The sequence below is a fragment of the Neopelma chrysocephalum genome, unplaced genomic scaffold, assembly GCF_003984885.1.
Source record: "Neopelma chrysocephalum unplaced genomic scaffold, ASM398488v2 Primary Assembly neopelma1_158, whole genome shotgun sequence".
Classification (NCBI taxonomy): Eukaryota; Metazoa; Chordata; class Aves; order Passeriformes; family Pipridae; genus Neopelma; species Neopelma chrysocephalum.
Window position 1 is genome coordinate 48,786 of NW_020897820.1, and position 19,512 is coordinate 68,297.

The window sequence follows — 19,512 nt, forward strand, 5'->3', positions numbered from 1 at the left end:
CAGTCTGAAAATGATCTCTGGTGAGATGAACTGAACAGCAGGATATCATCAGTTCTATAAAATTTGAGGGTTTTTTTCAAGTTAGGCCCTCAGTTTTTGTCAGGTGCTTCAAGCTCACCCCGCTCTCCAACAGCAGGGCTGGCCCTGAACTGCAGCTCGGACAGTGGCTGCTACCAGAGTGTTTGGGGAGAGCCAAGCCTGGCACTCACTGGATAACCCTGTTTTCAGTGGGTAGTTGTCCCAAGCAGTTACAAACGGCAGCATCTCTCCACAGCGGAGTGCCTGAGGAAGGAGAGGGAGCATGCGCTCCATGGAAAGGGAACTGGGAAAAGGAGAGGAGCAGGTGCTGAGCAGAGCCGAGCCCGAGCCACAAGGAGGAGCCCCGCACCTGCTCCGTCAGGAAAGAGGCCGGGAGGTACCCAGGGAAGGCTGGAGTGCGGCAATTCCTGACTGCTGCAGCATTCCGAATGAAACAGAGAAAAACACACCCCTTCAGGTTTCTGCCAGGACGGTGTAACTCAGCTCCGTGCAGTCTCCCTGACCCCACCAGGCTGAGCAGCAGGGCCGAGGCAGACCCCGGGAAAGGGCTGAGCTTTCACCTGGGTAAGGAAACCAGCCTCTTCCCAAATCTTTCTCCTCCATCCCATCCCTCAGTTGCACACCAGAACTACCCTTAAAGACAAGGTAATCCACTAACCCCAGCGGCTGCCATGGGAACACTTCCCAGTTTAGCCCCCCCTTACCAGCAGGAGGAACAGGACTCGCCCGTTCTGTGTCTGATGGAAGCAGCTCCACAGAAATCACTGAGTCTTTTGAGGAAGACTATTCCTGAAGGATTGCCAGGTCCATTTCTAAGGCTGGCAGCTTTCAATGATTACTTGAAGCTTTTGAGTGTTGCTACAAACTCACACTGTAAATATTTTCTCTAGCTAAGAATATAAATATCTTAACTGTGTTAATGCTGGGAACAGTAGGAAATCCCTGCATTGCTGCCTATTGTGACAAGACCATTGGAATAGGACTGAACCTCAAATCGTGAGAAAATCAGTAGAAAATATAAAGTATCTAATTCTCATATATTTCCCCTGCGAATGGGCAGCTGTGGGGAACAGCTGGGCATTGCTGACTCCAGACTGGAGGTTTTTTAGTGTAGAAGTTGGATCACTTCATTAAAGCCTGGTGTCTCCTGCAGGCTGAAGCTGTTGGTCATTAATGATGGCTGATAAGACACGCTGTTTTTGAGGATCCACAGGTCTGAGGATCCACAGGCTGCTGTAATTCTACATCTGAGAATTTGGACAGAAAGCATCTGCAGAGCCCCATCCCTGCCCCAGCTCCCCATTTATTCCCCTCATGAGCAGGAAAACATAACATGCTAACTACAGGGTTAGAGAGAAGTCTGAGGCAGAGCTGATCCTGTTCCACACCTACGGATTTTGGCCACACCTCATTATTATCATATGAAAAGAAAAAGAAAAAAAACCCAAACAAGCGAAAGGAAAGCAATCCGGTATGTGGCTGATTCCAAACAACAACAGTGTGCAGGCTCATAAATGCTTCAGAATTGACCAAGAGGAAGCACGTTTCGTGATGACACAATCTTGTTGCTGTAGTCATTCATCGAAGGGAAACTCCCACAGGAAAAGGCATAAAGCTGCTCAGGGAAGGCGAAGAGGCTGCTCAGTGCTAGGCAGCCAAAGCCGGGGTTCGATTCACACAGAGCTAAGCATGAGCACCAGCCAAGGCCCTTTCCAGTTTTTTTCTGGGTCCCTCAGGGGTAGTTCAGGGTGTGGTTTGGCCCAGCAAGGAACTTCTTACAGAGCGTCAAGTGCAGACGGTGGTGCCAGCAGCACACATCCCTCCTTCTCCTCCGCCAGACCCCTCTGGCTGCCTGCAGGAGGGGCACCCTGGGCAGGCTGCGGCGAGCACCATGGGGAAAGCATCTTCCTGGGGGGCAATGAGAAACAGACCATGCAGAACCTGAATGAGCGCTTGGCTGCCTACCTGGACAAGGTGCGAGCCTTAGAAGCAGCCAACGCTCAGCTGGAGAGCTGCATCCTAGAGTGGCACAGGACAAAGTCTCATGGAAAGAGGCATGACTTCAACCAGTACGAGCAAAACGTCACTGACATGCAAAGACAGGTAAGTCAGAGCTGGGACTGTGTCATTCTGTGCTCTTCTAAGGAATCTGGGCTCTCCTTTATGCTGGTGGCTTTCCTCTGAAGAAGTTAAATAAAACCTTTGAAATGTTAGAAATCCCCAGGAAGGTGGTTCCAGGGCCTGGGCATAAACATTCTTTGTGCTCACCAGGAGGAGACTGGGCACAAGAAAGGCTGGGAGGGGGCGAGGGGGGATTGTGCAGAGACTGGAAGAATAGAGGGATCCGTGTGCTGCCAAGTGTTCCTTTCTGCACTGAAACTGGGTTTTGAGTAACTGCGTCGGGCAGAATTCTGGCTTTTTGACGAGCAAATTACAAAGCAGGAGGAGAGCAGAGCCTGCCCCTCTCCTGCCGCTGTCTCCAGACAGACTGGGGCATTCCAGCTCTTTGATTCCTGCGGTAGCAGACAATGAAACTACAGGAGTTTTGGGACCAATGAGCTTATGTAATCAGATGGAAAAATACTTCATTGTAATTAAGAAAATAGCAGTGACAAATTCCTTGTGGATGTTTTCACTATAATTAAAAGGAGAATTTCTGGTTCCTGCCAGTAGTTAATATTAATGTTCAACAGTAACTCTTTCAATCTCCCAAACTCACGTGTCTTCAAATTTAAGCATAATATTAATCTGTATTCATAATGAACATCCTTAGCACTGTAACCAGCTGTGTGACTAATCAGTGTAATTAACTTTACATACCCATATGGGGCAAAACCCAAAGCTCTTCCAAATGCAATGCTGTCGTTTTCCCTCCACTTTTTACAGTACGATTACTTGGCATTCTCAAGACCCTGAGAAATTCTTTTCAAAAGGGCTTGGAAATGATGTTAATCCATATCTTTGCCGATTGGGGCCAGGGACTTAATCAAACTCCGTGCTCACTGTTAAAAGTGTTGCCTCCAGGCAGAAGATGAGGCGCTCTGACCACAGCCTGTGTACAGAGAGCCAGAACTGTCATCACCCATTTCTGTTTTAAGGATAAAGAAAGGTCACCGTCCCCAGACCTGGCACTGGAGCACTTTCCTTTTTAACTGAAAGAGAAATAAAAACTTGTTCATCAAGAACATAAATGTGTTCAGGTTGATTTGGAATTAATAGATTAGAAAGATTTAGAAGGACAGGCATAAACCCATGATGCTGATTGGGGTAAAGCCCTCACTTTTGAATAGGCTGTACCCAAGCCACTGATTTTTAACTCTCACCCCTTAAACAGCTGTCCCTGGCCACAGGAACCTGGAGGCCAGTGGCTGTGCTGGATGAGGCAGGAGGGCCAGGAAAGGATCATTTACAGGTGACAACTCAGTGCTTCAGCCCAGAATTTTAACTTTCTCTGCAAATTATTGCAATTAGCACCAAGTCTGCCAGTAAAATGAGTGAAAATATAGTGTCTAATTATTAACCATAATTAAATTAATTAAACGTTAATTTAAAAGGTGAAACTAATTTAGCACCTGAAATAAAATTTAGACCAAAGTTAGGATCCTATATCCAATAACCCAGAAAGCCTATTATAAACTGTCTGTCTGAACCTTGGAGGCATTTAATCATTTGGGTCCTACATTTTGGACTGCACTCTTCCCTGGATACCTGAATTCAGGATGAACATTTCATTGGAGTGAGAGGTTGCCTTGCTCCAGCCTGATCCACTGTAACCCAGACACACAGTGAAATGGCACCTGTTCTTCAGGTAACTGCCTCATTCAAACACCTTGTGCCGCTAAATAAGCAAAGTGATCTACAGAGCACTCCAGGAGATGGGACAAAGGACACGAGACATGTGAGGAAGAAGCCAGTGCAGGAAGCCTTCTTGGAAAATCCTCAGTTTGAGAAGGAATTGGAGTGTATTTCCTATATAACAACATGTGAGTCCTCAATGAAGTTATCTGTGAGTTTGCAGACCGTACTAGTGTGCAGCCACATTCACGAGGGATGCAGGGAGGAATTCTGTGTGATTATGAACAGGCAGCTGGCACATGTGGTTCCCTCCTGGCTGCAGAGCAGTGGGCAAAGCACCCACGAGTGCTCAGATAGCAAGAGTCACACAGCAACTCCTTACACCTGTGTGGTTATGAAATGGCACAAAGATGAAGAACTCGTGTTGCTTTCTCATCACCTTGTAGATCCCACGGTAGGATTTACCACTCTCCAAGGCTGGATTCAAGAATTGCCTCTTCTCTGACACCAAATTCCAGGCAGCCACACGTTCAGGGTGTTATAGTTCTGCTGGCCTTGATTGTGTCCCAGGGCAGGATCCGAGGTGTGCTGCTAATTGCTCAGGAACGCACAGTCTGTAACAGATTAGTTAAACATTCCACCTTCTTATTTACTACACGAGGTGAACCTTTGACACTTCAGGAGAATTTTTGTCATTTCCTTATGTCTTTGTGATTCACTGAGGTGTGGGAAGTTTAACCTGAAGGTGCTGAGGGCTCTGTAAATGATTTTGGTACAGCCATGATGCCCCTTGGTGTGCTCTGTGGGTGCTGAGTGAAGGTGACTGGTGCTATTGTGACCACACTCCTCTTTCCTCTCTGTTAGAAAAGGACTCAATGCCCTACATTTATGATTTCCTGAGAATTATGTATGGGTTCCTGCTGGAATTCTTCCAAAGATTTTTGGAAGAAAAGCTCAGTGCTGAGCTTTTTGCATTCAGATCTATAGTTAAAAGCCATTCCATGTTATCAGGGGCTCTCAAGACTTTCCAGTGTGTGCTGAGTACACTAAAGGAATTAGGAAGTTGTGCTTCCTCTTGCACCTTTTTGGGCAATTTTCAAATCCCAAAGCAAAATCAGAAACATGAACTAATCACTCCGTGCTGCTGGAGTTACAGGTGAATAATTGAATGGAACACAACCCCATGCCAGTGGCATTGTCCATGTGACTCCAGGATGAAGCCTGTGGTGGATTGAGGGCCCTGCCCAGGAGTCGCTGCCACCATCCCTGTGGTGCCTCTGCATCACAACACCGACTCAGCAAGGTGTTCCTGCACGTGCTGCTTTTTAGTATATCATTAATGCCAGCGTTTGATTGTACTCAGACACAGCTTAATGGTTCTTACTGAAATTTGCTCTAAAGATGCCCAAGGCAGCTTTGTCAGCGATGCTGAACAGGATCAAAATCCGGTCACAGAACCAGAGCAAGGCAGTGACTGTTACTCTGTAATAAACTATGAAGTTTGTGTAATATAAATCATATCCTCTACCTGGCCAGAAATAAGATGACAACTCTTGGTTCATACCCAAAAAAGTAAGACTAAGAGTAAAGTAAGATTATGGACAAAAATTGCAGAACATCTAAATGAATCAGGAAACTGAGCTGCTGTTATTCCTGTGCTCTTGTTACATGGAAATTCTACTATTTAGATGCTTCCTACAAGCAGCAGGGAGGCTAAACCAGCACGGGTTATCTACTGTCACCCCATGGCCACACTGAGTCTCCTGTGGGATTCTCTGTTTTCCAGATTGAGGATGGCAAGATCACCAATGCCAGTATCCTTTTACAAATCGATAACGCCAGCATGGCATCTGAAGACTTCAGGCTCAAGTAAGCTCTTCTTTGGTTTCCTGATCAAGTTCGAAAGAGGATTAAGCAAAACATTGTTTTTTCTTGCTAATCCAATAGTGAAGTGATTTTACTGAGGTTCTCTGGTGATACTGGATGAATAGAAACAATGTAGAGCAGGGAAAAAAACCCCAAAGTATGTAAAACCCACAAATGATTGCTGAAGAACCTTGAGTCACCCTGTTTATGATACTTAGTGTAGGTCCTGAGGAGCAGGTTTGACAGCAGACACTTGATACTTGTGACAAAAGGCACTTAAAACTGTCATCTGGGATTACAAATTATGGGATTACAAATTATCCCCTCTATGCACTGCACTTCCCAGTCCAGCCCAAATCTATTTCCTGGATTTATCACCTCTTCTGCCCATGGCAGCATCTCCCTGCCTGCGGCTCAGTGCAGACACTGCGAGAGGTTAGAGAGGAATTGGAATAACTGGCTTCCTTCAGATTTTTCCTGTCCTCTGAAGGACTGAAAAATTACCATTTTGGAAAAACTACAGCACGCATTGATTGCTGGTACTGTTTTCAGAGAATCATATTCTCAAAGCTTTCACGACCTGGTGAATATTAAAGTGCAAAAAGGGAAGTGAAAGAAAGAGCGATTTTATTTCTTACCATATAGGAGGAGTTTGTGAGGGAGAGAGGAAAACGAAACACAAAAATAGTGGAAACCCATCTTATTGTTAAGACTATTCAAAAATATTCCAACAGCATATTTTAGAAACAGAATTTGTTCCCTCGGTTGTTTGTTCTCTCTGGTTGCCTACACACAGGGCTTTAGCACGTCTAACTTCTCTTTGATGTTCCGTATGCAAGAGCCTGAGTTGGGCAGCTCTCAACACGCACCTTGTGTCCTCTTTCCTCATAAAGATACGAAGCGGAGAAGTGTCGCAGGCAGGGAGTGCAGCTGGATGTGGAGAACCTGCGGAAGGAGCTCGACGGCCTGACCATCATTAACACAGATCTGGAAATGGAAATCGAGGGCTTGAGAGAAGAGCACATCCTCAGGAGGAAAGACCACGAGGAGGTAGAAAAAGTTCCACTTGGTAAAATCCTATCGCTCAAATCTTTGCTAACATGTAATTAACTGAGTAAGACCCACAATCTATAAGTGGGATTGATGATTCAGGACCTAATCCTGTTTCTGAAGCAGCCATTGAGAGTCAGATGAGGCACAAAGCCTGTGTCTGCTTTACCAATTACACCAGGGTTTCAGAGAGAACAGGCTGTTGTAGTCTCTCCCACCCATCTGTCACGCACAGCTACTAATAACTGACATATTGGACAGAAATGCTCTCAGAAAGATACAAATACACAAGATTTCAAGGAAATAGGAAATGTTACTGGGTGCTGTTGGGTTTTAATCATCACAGCCTTTTCCCTCAATCCTGGGTATATCACTTCCCAGACTCACAGAAGGTTGAGGGTTGGGAGGGACCTCTTGAGGTCCCCTTGTCCACCCCCCTTACTCAAGCAGGGTCACCTAAAGCAGGCTGACCTGAGCTAAACACACCCTAAGTTCTTGAAGGATCCAAATTAAAAAGAATGTTTGGCGAACTCAAGCAAAATTACTCCTTCTTGCAAAATCCCAAGCACAATAATTAGATAATAATTCTCAAAAGCCACGCTGCTCTGAACTCCTCCAGAGCTACACCCAGTGCTCTCTGTTATTCCACATTTATAACCCCACTGCTCGAAACGTGCTGGTTTCGTTTTGATCTGGTGCCGTTTGCAGTTGTTGCCTCACACAGAACCCAACGCGCTGCTCGGCGTCTGTGGGTTGTCGAGGCGGGCAGGGAAGCACTGGGGTTACACAGCAGCAGGGGAAGCTGCCTTTGGCTGCCCCCCTGCCAGCCAGCCCTGGCTCTGGGAGGCAGGGATCCAGCAGAGCCATCCCTGTGTCCAGCTGATCCGCACTCGGTGATGTCATACCCCGAAAGGCTCCTCTGCCTGGGCGCTTTGAAAATGGTACCAGGCACGGAAGGCTGTGCTACACCAGAAGGAATGTTACCCTACCTGCCCGACTGGTCCCGTAATTATGTTGTTTACACAGTAATTATATGCTTTAATCCAATTATTCCTTTAACAATTACATAGAACTTTTACATTACTCTCCTGTAAACTTAGTTATAGTTCCATAAATATTAACGTAAAGGGTAAGAAAGATTAAATTACTGTTAGATTTTCGTCAAAGGTTTTGGGTTCCTAATAGATAAATAAATAAAAAATGTCAGTGCTTCTTCATTAAGTCTATCTTCCAGGAACATTCTATGAAAAGATCTCCTCACACATTTTTATTGAGTTAAGCAAACATAACTCACTGGTTTAAGTCACATAAGAGTGACATCAAGATGTAAATTTTCCAAATAATGTTAACTTAGTATATATATATATATATTTTATATATATATATATAACAATTCCCCCACCAAACCATTCTGTGGTTCTGTGAAAACTTTCCACTTCCATAAATGAGTTTGAGTTTGCTTGTTCCCTCTGCTGACACGTGAACAGGACATGCAGGCAAATCGCTCCTCACAAGACTTCCAAGTCAACGTCAAAGTAAACGCGGCCCCTCCTGAGGACTTAGGCAAGATTCTGGCAGAAATAAGAGAAGATTATGAGGCCATAATTGAAAAGAATCGTCAGAGCCTGGACAACTGGTACAAAGAACAGGTAACAGCTATTCCCTGCTCGTTTCCAAGATCCCCGTGGCTGTACCTGCCTGACCAGGGTCAGTAAAGCTTTGCTGTTGGTTCTGCTCCCCAGAGCTCAGTCATGTCCCTGGCAGCAACCCCCAATCCTGAGGAGATCCAGCGCAACGAGAACGAGATCAAGGAGCTCACACGGACTTTGCAGGCCCTGGACATCGAGCTGCAGGCACAGATAAGTAAGGTATCTGCTGCAGACATCATAGGCTGCTCTTTCCTACCCCAACTCAAAGTTGCCATGGACCAGTTCTCCATTTAAATCTACAGCCTAGAATAACTTTGTTGCAGTTGCTAAAGTAGGAGGGAAATTGGAATTCAGATCGTGCTCGACTTTGACAGAATATGCCAAATAGATTCAGCAACCATCACCAGGAAGTGAAAAATTCTTGTCTCTCCTTAGAACAAAATATGGGGAGGGGAGGAGAAGGGATAGCTGATTCCATGGTCTAGAAAGCAAACACATCCAGAAGACAGATAATAATGCAAAGTTCGTATTTGCAACCCTTATTAAATGCATGAACTGTTAAAAATGAAAAATGCTGGTGGGGAACTTTCACAAACACTGCTCAGCTCTTGTACAGGTTAAAGCTCACATCCCAGTGACCTGGAGACTTTGGAGCAGTTGTGGACAATCCATGCAGGACTGACAGGAGAGGCAGCAGTGCCAGGAGCAGAGCTTTGAGCAGAACGGATACAGCAGGGAGAAATGACTCAGCTTTGCCTCTCATGCACACACGACACAGCTTGGTGGTTCTGCTGCCTTCACAGGAATACTTATGCAAATGCATAAGTGTTTAAATTACCACAGCCTTAATTTTGCAATCTTCTAGCTAGAGACCAAATTCTCTGGCATTTCTGCGTTATATCTACCACATAAATAATAATCATGGTTCTTGGTATTATCTGCTCTGCCAGAAACACATGCTGGAAGACACCTTGGCCGACACTCGGAATTACTACGCTGCCGCGCTTCAAAACATGCAGCAGATCATCTCCAGGTGTGAGGAAGAGCTGAGCCAGGTTCGTCACGACATGAAGCAGCAAAATAACCAATACAAGGTTCTTCTTGGGATCAAGACCCGCCTGGAGAAGGAAATTTCCACGTACCGCCTGCTGCTGGAAGGGAATGCTGACGGGTAAGGCAGAGCTGCCCCGACTGGAACAGATGAGAGGAGAGTCCTCATATTCGGGTTATTTATTTGTTTGTTTGTTTATGCTTAATCAAAGCTTGTGAGTTCCATGCTACATCAAGGGTTGGTATTTTAATGTGATGGATCATAATAAAAAGCCAGAGCCACTTGAAGTACAGAGACACTTGTATCCATGTAATTTGGATTACCTAAATTAATATGACTTTTTATTAAAAAAAAATAAATTCTCCACTCCCACAGCATGGCCATCTCAGCATAGGAAAGTGCTGCCCTCATCTTTGTTCTCTCATCTGAAAAGGAAGAGTAGCAGCCTTTAGAACCCAAACTCTCAGGGAGGGAGGCCAGTGTGGCCCCCCCCAAGGGTGGTGGGATTTGTCCAAAGCCAAACTGGGATCAACCAGAGCAGCTCAGAATACACAAGAACCAATGCACCTTCCCCAGGAGCAATAGTGAATGTGCACAGGGACAGTTCCAAGTGGGAGCTGGGAAAGCTCATGTGGTATAAAAGCATAATTTTTTTTCCTTTTTTTTTTTTTTTTAATTTTCTCTCATAGTGGGATGAGGTCTCCTTAGAATCAGTGAGAAGAAGAGGATTAAAAACTTCTTGAAATTAGTCTAATCATTATTTTCTCTCTATTACTTTTACAGGACAGCAAGAAAATCTGAAGCTAAAGGTAAATGTCCTTTACTTTGTTCTCTGTAGTGACTCTTAATTACTGTCATTTCCAATCAAATTTTCCTCAGAGTAATTTTAACCTCACCCGACTGAGCTGCGGCAGGTGTGTGTGGCAGGGAAGGCTCACACAGGCTGTATTTGAGAACCCTTTCAGTGGTTCCTGGGTGCTGTGAAGGGCTCTCTGCAGAGCCCGTCGGGCTGTGCCTGCTGCTCCTGGGCTGCCTCAGCCCCAGCGCCGTCAGCCACACACGTGGCCACAGCTCAGACTCCAGACTAAAGCCTTCCTGGGATATGAGGAGGCACAGAGACTCATTGGGTGACTAAAGCAGCGTTAGGGCTTGAGAGCAAACCAAAAATCTGCATGTCTGGGAACTCATATTCTGGCATGAGCATGACCTGCAGACATCCCGCATAATCTGCTGGATTTGCATTGGCTGGGCTGTCGCTGTGTTATTCATTTGCCTTGACCTGGACCAGACCCAGGGTGACTTTCTGGCAGCACATTTCACACAGAGCAAGAACAAATATTGACTTAAAGGGAAACATGCAGAGATAACTCAGCTGAGAGGCAGGTAAATGAAGCTCTCCCTGCGTTGCCCCTTGGCTAATGAAAGTCCCCTTGGCTAATGAAAGTCCCCTCTCTTCCAGAACACGCCGGGCTGAGCAAACGGAAGCTCAAGGCGATTGTGCACGACAGCGTGAACGGGGAGGTCGTGTCCTCCACCATCAACGAGATCCCCCCACAAGCCTGAAGGAAGGTCCTGCCAACCAGTGGCTCTCCTGGCAGCAGCTCCCACAGCCCCCCGGGAACGGGGGTGTGCTGTGAGCCAGCTCCCCGTGTGTGGGACAGGGACACTGCAGTGAACTCGCTCCTAACATGACCTGCAGCCTAACCCTGCAAAGTGCCACACAGAGCTGGGTATAGCTGATATTGGTAGTTTAAAGAGCTTTTAGTCACCCAGACGCTGAAGAGAAGCTGATCAGCGTCAGCACCTGGCTGAGCTGGTGACAGATGTATCGTGCACATCTCCCCGGGGCAGGAATCTCCGTCTGGGATTCAGTTATCGCTCTGCAAGTTAACTATAATTTAAAGGGAATAATCTCTCAACTTTTTTCCTGGTCTTATGCCTCTCATCATATACCTCACTGCAGCCAATAAATTTTTATCCATTACTTGTTCTGGTCCTTGGAATTTCTGATTTTGCTTTCCCTTACACATGTCCCAGTGCCACTGACATGGCTCAGGACTGTCAAAGCCCCATTGTTTCAGGAGGGACAAAACTGGAAGGACACAGGAAAGAAAACGGGTGACACAAGTTAAAGACGGCATTTACATGAGCAAACTATTCAAATTCCCCATGTACAACTTTTCAATATCACCACTGAAAACAGCATTATGAGTAGGAGTGTTGTAAAGTCACTTTACTAAAATAGTCACCTAGAAACATTTCTTTATTCTTCAGCTTGAGAGAAATTTTCTTGCACTGTCTTTACACACTTTCCTTCAGAGCCTGCAAGTACTTTTCCAGATACTCTCAACCTTTCTCAGTGACCCAAGTAATTCAAAAAAACATCTCAGTTATTTGGTCTGATATTAATGTTCACTGTATCTCTCAGATTAATGTTCACTGTTTCTCTTGGTGGGTTCTGCAGTCAGGACAGGGTGGTGATTGCACTGGGTGCTAACGTCAAGGAGAGCCCACAGGCTTTAGTCACATCCAGGCTTCCTCCCCCTCCTCAGCTCAGACCCCGACAGAAACAGTGCTGTGCAAAGCTAAAATATGGGCAAGGAAAAGAGAAACATCATTAGGATGTTTAGATGAGGAAGACTGCAAGGCAGAAGGAAGAGAGACAAAATGGAGCATAATGAGTGTGTTAAGGATTTGCACTCCAAAGTCACCATCTGCGTGTCCAGGGCAGGCTCACAGTCGAGTGGCATTGTCATCGTGCCCTTTCATCCCCACTCATGAGGGATTCTCACAAAGGGCTCCTGTTACCTGCCTTGCTTTGAAACAGGGCTCACAAAGGAGAGGGAAAATTTCAAAGAAAATGCAGATTAAACTGAACAAAGTCCATCTCTGTGATACAGCGCTCTGCTACCGGCATGTTCGGACCAGTTCCTGACCCCCCCTTTGCCCCCCGCCCCCCAACTCTCCACCCTTGTTGCACAAAGAGATCCCAAAAGCATTGGATGGATTACCTAATGGTTTCTTTAAACTGGGTAAAACTTGTAATACAGGATTAGTAACTCCTGGCTAATTAACAGTGTCCTTCCTTATGGCTTACCAGATCCAACGAGCCAGACCTGGTGTTTGTAGCATCTGGACAAAATGTGCCGAGGTTTTCTTGAACAATTTTCAGAGTTATTTAAAGATAGGTTCATTTACCAGATTTACAGAGCAGAACCGCATTGCTGTGACACAGATAATTATAAAAACTTCTAAGTAGCCCCTTATTTCTACATCAAAGGAAAGTATCTGCTTTGTGCTGGGTTATTGTGCTGAACTACAAGGAAAGAAGAAGGGAAAGCAAGCAATTGAAGTGCTGTGTGGAACACGCCTGTCCTTATTTCACACTGCTGAGCGATGCCCTGGCTTCACTCTGCCCTGTGCAGGCGTCCCCTGTGCAGAGGTGGGACGTGCTCCCCGTGCCCTGCGTTACACTCGGCTGTGCTGGGTAAGAGGCAGCACAATTCCCATTCTCCTCTGCTAAGAGGCAGCACAATTCCCATTCCACCCCACCACTCTGATGATTTTAACCTTCTCTTACCCCCCTGCCGCTGAGCTCTGTACTGGTCAGACCAGTAGAGCCCAGTACAGCTCACAGCACCGACCTCCCAGCTCACTCCGTTACAGACACCACCATGCACCCACGGCTCTCACAGCCATTTAAGTCTCTTTTACTAAGTGGAGTAAACCAGCTAGTCCTTAAACATACAAATACTTGTTACACCACATGCTGTTTTCCAAATGAAAGCAAATATTCTATGGCAAAAGCTGCTGATTTCTGGAGAATCTTCCACGGCTCCAAACACTCTGCACAGTCGCAGGTTTCCTCCGAGCTGGACGGCTCGTGTCACCAGCCATGTGTGCCCTGTACCTGCTGGTTACTCATTACCTCTGAATTTGTGCTCTGGTAGATAAGTTATGCATTTCTAAATGTATTTAGGGTGGGTCTGCACCTTAAATAATAAATAATGATGCTAATATTTACCACTTGCATGCACTGTTAACATCATATTCTCACACCACACTGAGAGATGAGGGAGATAATGAACGGGGGCAGTATTATCATTCCCATTTTATTGCTTGAGAAATTGGAAAAAGAGATGACACAACTTGCTCAAGGCTGCAAAGAAAGTCACTGATAGCCACTAAATTAGAATTCATCACTTCACAGCTTCTACTTAGCCCAGCTATTAGATAATACAACTTCCTGAAGAGCCATTCCCCACTCACAGCAATCCTGTCTGTGTCTGATTGCTCGGAAGAGATAATTCCATTGATTCATTCCAAGTGTTTACGGCCGGTCAGGACCCTGCACACACTCTGATGATGTTCAGTGTGGCTGTGTCAGCAGCCTGACTGAAATGAGCCCTGTACAGAACACAATGCTGGTGTCTTTGGTGGCTTTGTAGTATTTAAGAGGGTTTAAAAGAGGGCACAAGTGGTGCTTCTTGAAATCTCAGAGCAGCGGCTCGAAGGGAAGGAAATCTTCGGGAGTATGATGCTGTATGGCTTGAAAAATTACTTTATTAATTCACTGTATTGAAACTGATGGAACTCTGCCAGCTGGTATTTTGTCTCCTTCAGTATTCCATACACACACAAGTGCTGTTTTGACACCAAGGAAATGACAGAGCCAGGACCAAAGGAAGTGCAATATGAAAAATTTGAAGTACCATACAAAATAACGCCCTCCAAGTGAATAGATTCTATTTCCCATAAATGGATAACAGAGAATTATGAGCAGGAAAGAACAGCATTTCTCACTCTAAGTGAATGATGCAACAATACTTCTGCAAACCAACAAGACACAGGAACTCAGCCTATAAAAGGAGGCTGAAACCATCAGTGCTCGCAGCCGGCTCCTCGCAGTTTCACCTGCCATTTAAGGCAGTCCTGCACGGAATAATCCTCAGCGTGATTTCCAAGAGCCTTGACTGCTCTCCAGCCTGGGCATGAGTCACAGCTCATTTCACTTGTAGAAATGTTAAAACTTATTAAGGTGTATTACAATAGGCAGCTCTGGTAAGTGAAGTGTTGATCCCCTGGAAGAGGTGTGCGATGAGGTAATGCAGCCACAGTTTGTGCTATTAATCACACATTCTTCTGGGGAGCTGGCCCCACACCGCCAGGGCTTGGCCTTATTTATCAACAGTCACTTCTGCAGAATGCAAGATTTTTGCTCTCTGTTCCTTGTTAATGCGGATGCAAAATTAACAAAGTCATTTATAGAGAGAAGAAAGGAAATCTCTCCTTTAGAGCACTGCTAAACCCGTCGGTTCCATGGATTATTGAAGCAGAGAGAATAGGTAGAAGAGCCGGTAAAACATTTCACAATGTCCACACCCTGACCTATAAAGGTTTCTAAAGTTTTGCTGGGAGATGCCCATTCGTGTGTATGAATCATTTAGAAAAAGGAAGGATCTATAAACAGGGAAGCAAGAAAAGAATAATGCTGGAGAGGCTGCACCCCCTGTCCCCCCATGTCCTGCATTATACAGCAAAAGCATGTTAATTATTGACTCTACCAGGACGTTTGGCTTTGAGAAATCACAGCTAATGGTTTGCTCTGTGTCGCTTCCTCATCATTCCTCCCTCTGTAAAATTTTTGTTTCTTTTCAAGCTGCATTTTTATGATATCTTTAATTGTGTGACTACACTGAAATTACCTACTTGAGCCCCAGGCCTAGGGCTGCCATAAACCAACTGTGTGCAAAAATATGGCACGAAACAGAAGCATCAATGTCTGACAGTTTGGAGTGTCCCTGTGGCAGGAGCTCCTGGTGTAGGACATGACCTAATGGTGAGGCAGGTGCAGGGCTGCTTCTCCTGGACACCTTAATTTGCCTTTTGAATGTCTGAATATGCATCAGAAGCTTAAAGGCATAAAATCATAACACCAGCTGTGGTAAAGACACTTTCAATAACTATCTAGACTTCAAGGGTAAATTTTTTTGGCTTTCCAATGTCCTAAGGACAAGTTCAAAGGACTCAATGTGATGGGCTGTTATTAGGCTCTATAGAAAGCAAAAAAAATGAGGAATATAATTTGAGAAAAATGTATTTCAATTAAGAGGAATAATTGGTTGGAGGTTGGAGCAGGCAGAGAAAAGGAGAAACAAACAGGCTGAAGTAGCTACAACCTACAGTTCCTCCTTAGAACAGAAGTCAATGGTGTGCTGCCTCTGCACCCCCAAACCATCCATATGAGAAACGAAAACATCGAATGCATCAAACAAATGCACTGGGAGAGACTCCTGCCAGAGTAATTCCAAAGCGGGAAATCCGTAACGTTGCTGCAAGCAGACAGGAATTGTGATTGTGAAGTTATCAGTGCAGGGAAAAAAACACTTTTTCATGCCTTGTTAGTGAGACAAATGACCAATTTTTGGAAGCTGTTTCAGCACCCAGGCTCTGCTTCCAGGTTAATCTCACCAGAGACAGTCTCAAACCAGTCACCAAGACATTCTGGGAATGGATCCACTGGAAATAACAGCACTACTCTGCATAACAAAAACCATAGAAACACAACCAAAGTAACCTTTTCTTTAGAGTTTATCACTGCCTAAAAACTGAGATACTCAGATCTTCATAACGAAGGGTGTAATTTGAAGTGATAATGAACATCCTGCTCTCAAAGATTTAGCTGTCAAGATTTAGAAAGACAGCTCATACTTCCTGCCACTGCTTCCAAACCCACTCCTTACACAGCACTTGCATTACGACTGGTGGCTCCGAGGAGAAATATTCCTTTAAATGTTTGGCCACGAGTCATGTAACAATATTTCTTCTGGACCGAGGGAAGTGTGGATGGATCTACGAGCCTTTTCGTTATGTAATCTGCGAGTTCCATCCCTCGCTCGGCTCCGCGGTGCGGATTCTCCCGCGGTGCTCGGCACGGGAGGGCTGGAGAGCTCCGTTCCGAAGGCCGGTGGTGGCCTCTAGTGACAACCAGGGAGATCCGCACGGAGCCCGGGGCCTGTCCCGGCCCTGCGCTCCTCCGGGGCTCCCGCAGCTGCCAACAGCTTCGAACTGGAAATTTCTGCTGCAGCACTTGTGTAATGAACATCCGTCACGGTGCCAAACTTTCTCCAAGGGAGTGAGAAGACGGATTTTTGGCTCGTTTCCTTTATTAGGATTTTTTTGGATACCCGATTGGCTGATGCAGATCCCGATGCTGGGATGGTGTTTTGGGTTCCAGGCAGCCCATAGCTTGCTCCTGGCTGCACAAACCCCGGGAGAGGGGATGCCGTGGGGTCACTGGGATGCACTGGAAGGATGGTTTTCCAGAGAGGTTCCAAACAAGAAGCTGCAGCCCTGCCTCTGCCCAGGCACCTCCTGACAGTACGAGTGCAGTTGTACCCTGGGGAAAAATTGAGTTTTAATTCTGATCTGGGGGCTCCAAGCAGGACACAAGTCAGGTCCCCAAAACCACAAGGATTTATTTTTTTTAACACCACCAAAAAAATCTACACAGATGTGAACACATGCAGTGCAGTGTGTTTGCACATCTCCTTCATGGTGTACACTCAGTGTGTGCATATATTTGCACAGGGTCATGAAAATTGTATTTGCCTTCTGAATCATATAAATATGTAAGATTTTCTCATGGATACTGACCTACTCCAGGATTATGGAACTGAGAAAACCAGTAAGCTGGAATTCTCTCCAGTTCACTGGTTTTCTCCTTACCCTGACACCCTGGTTGCTCAGGGTTTTTACAAGAGAGAGAGATCTGCCTGCAGTCCCGTGTTAGAGCTGATCTTAATGGCACTTTTAGGGGAGAGAAAAGAGAAGGTTCGTTTGTGTGGCCTGGAGCTGTTTTTGTTGGCACTGAGATCTGATTCTGTTGGAGGAGAGCAGCTGAGACAGGAAAGGCAGCTCCTGACTTTCATTTTCCACCTGTGGCTGGGGAGGGATGGAACCCACACACTGCCTCGTGCACCACTCCAAGAGCTGGAACACTTCTCTAAGTACCATAAATATTTAAAGTAATGCTTTAACTTACCCCTCTGGTCAAAGCTCCAAGCAGAAAGAAATAAGGTGCAGTGGTTTGAAGATAGAGGTGTTTTCATTGGACAGAAGATAAAAAGGAGAGGGAAATGAGGGAAAAAAATGTATGCAAGGCAGACAGTGTAAGGCTGCAAATGTTCAGGGCTCAAATGAACCCAGTGGAGTTGGTGACTGCACCTGGACCTTTCTCTTGTCTGATCCCACTCAGCAAAGCACAAAACACCTTGCTCTGCTCTTTGGAGAGAGCAGGCTTCCAGGGCACAGCACTGGCATTTACAGCGGTGCCAAGGTAGCTGAGGAGGAGGGAATTTCTCAGACCCAGAAATATTGAATACTGTAATATGGCTGGAATATCGACCAAGGAATACCTCTCCCTTGAATGCACTTGGCACAGCAGAAGTCCTTTCAGGACTGTAGCATAGATCTTTCAGGACACCAAACCCAAACACAGTTACAGGGACCAACAAACAGGTGGTTGGATTTCACCCCTAGAATGAATATTTGCTAAAGACTGAACTGAAAGACTTTGCTTTATTCAAATCTCTAAGTCAGCCAAAAGAGAAGCATCTGTTCCACCTAAAGGCAGCAGAAAGACAGCCCCAAAGCTGGGTGTGTCTTTTTTCCTTGAACTCTCCAGACTGGTTGCCTGTGGCTGGTTGGCACAGGTGAGTCAGCCCGACTGGCATTCGTGTTATCAGAGCCCTGCAGGACTTATCTCCACGGCTCTGGAACACCATTAAACTTCTGTCACACAGACGACATTTCTTCACGAAATCAGAAAATTTATTAGTGTTGCTATAGTGTTTTATTATGTCTACAGAAAATCTCCTCTGACCGAGCACGTCACTGAAGGAAGTGTTACCCACGAACCCACAGACTGTCCTCTACATTTGAGAAAAGAAGAAAAACAACACTAAGAAAATTCAGCCCAATATCTCTTCACACCAGGTCTGCACGATGCCATTGCTCTGTGCTTCCCGTTGCATTCACTTCAGACACTTCCACTTTCCAGAGGGCTCTGGAAAGAACATAGCTGCTGGAGGTTGACCCTGAACTAAAGCTACAGAGCTATAACACAAAGCAAATGTCTCACCTAAGCCTGACTACCACTTTAATTAAGATCCCTGAATTATTTGTCTTTTGCTCACTAAAAGAAAAAATAGAACCTCCAAGTGATGTTTAGAAAAAGCACCAGCAAGGTTATATGGAAACTAATTTTAATAAATACTGAGAAGACAAAGCAGAATGTTTATATTTCTTAAATATACTGTCACAAAATCCTGCAGAGATCTAGGAGTGAGAGAGAGCTGAGAGATGTAAGTGCAGCAGGATCTCTTCTGTACTCCTCTTATAGCTATAAAGGTGTAAGCTCTGCCCTGCTAAGATGATCAATTCTTACTCAGCCTGAATAATTTTAATGAACAAAAGATGACCCACCTTGAGTCTCTATAATGACAGACCAAATGTCATGACCAGTGTACTTTGGTTTCACATCTCGTAAATGTTTTTTATTATCAGTTACACCCAAAGACGTTCAAGGTCCAAAGACAATCCACAGCATCCTCCCAGAAAAAAAATCCTGCCTTGGACACTGATCATTTTGGTTTGGAAGCCATGTGTAAGTAGGACAGTTAAACTCTCTGCCTTGAGCCAGTACTAGTTAGACCAATCCCTAGTGCAGTAGCTTAAAAAACTTGGCAGTACTGATTCCCCAATATCCCGGGTTGGGTGTTCTCAGAAATGTGAAGGTGCCTCCATACACAGTTTGATGCCCCCAAAGCTCAGTGTCTCACCAATCTCTTTGCCCCAGGGTGGGAGATCAGTAGGTACAGCAGCTGCTCTCCCTCACACAAGCCATGTGTGCTCATTGTTCCCCCTGACTCCACCAATAACACACCACAGCACTGTCAGTGCAGTGCCCCAGGAGCTGCACCTCCACACTGTCCCAGCACACACCAGCCACCTGCTCCCCTGCAGCACCAACAACCCCGCAGCAATCGGGTTCTTCCCTTG

General features: G+C 45.6%; 1 protein-coding gene across 2 annotated transcripts; it reads left to right on the forward strand.

Annotated features, from left to right (window-relative positions):
• Window positions 1-531: 531 nt before the first annotated feature.
• Window positions 532-11,409, forward strand: KRT23 (keratin 23). 2 transcript variants are annotated; one of them, XM_027701502.1, is made up of 9 exons: window positions 532-603; window positions 1,878-2,142; window positions 5,621-5,703; window positions 6,594-6,750; window positions 8,238-8,399; window positions 8,493-8,618; window positions 9,350-9,570; window positions 10,234-10,259; window positions 10,910-11,409. In XM_027701502.1, the coding sequence occupies exons 2-9, from the start codon at window positions 1,972-1,974 to the stop codon at window positions 11,011-11,013; spliced, it is 1,050 nt and encodes a 349-aa protein (XP_027557303.1). In that variant the 5' UTR covers window positions 532-603; window positions 1,878-1,971; the 3' UTR covers window positions 11,014-11,409. The 2 variants fall into 2 exon arrangements, with proteins under 2 accessions (XP_027557303.1, XP_027557302.1); XM_027701501.1 differs by lacking the exon at window positions 532-603 and having other exon boundaries at window positions 1,591-2,142.
• Window positions 11,410-19,512: the final 8,103 nt, after the last annotated feature.

Coding starts and splice junctions, on each gene's coding strand:
- KRT23 (XM_027701501.1), top strand. CDS start 1,591: ATGACACAATCTTGTTGCTGTAGTCATTCATCGAAGGGAAACTCCCAC. Junction 2,143..5,620: donor TCACTGACATGCAAAGACAG/GTAAGTCAGAGC, acceptor TCTGTTTTCCAG/ATTGAGGATGGCAAGATCAC. Junction 9,571..10,233: donor CTGGAAGGGAATGCTGACGG/GTAAGGCAGAGC, acceptor TTACTTTTACAG/GACAGCAAGAAAATCTGAAG.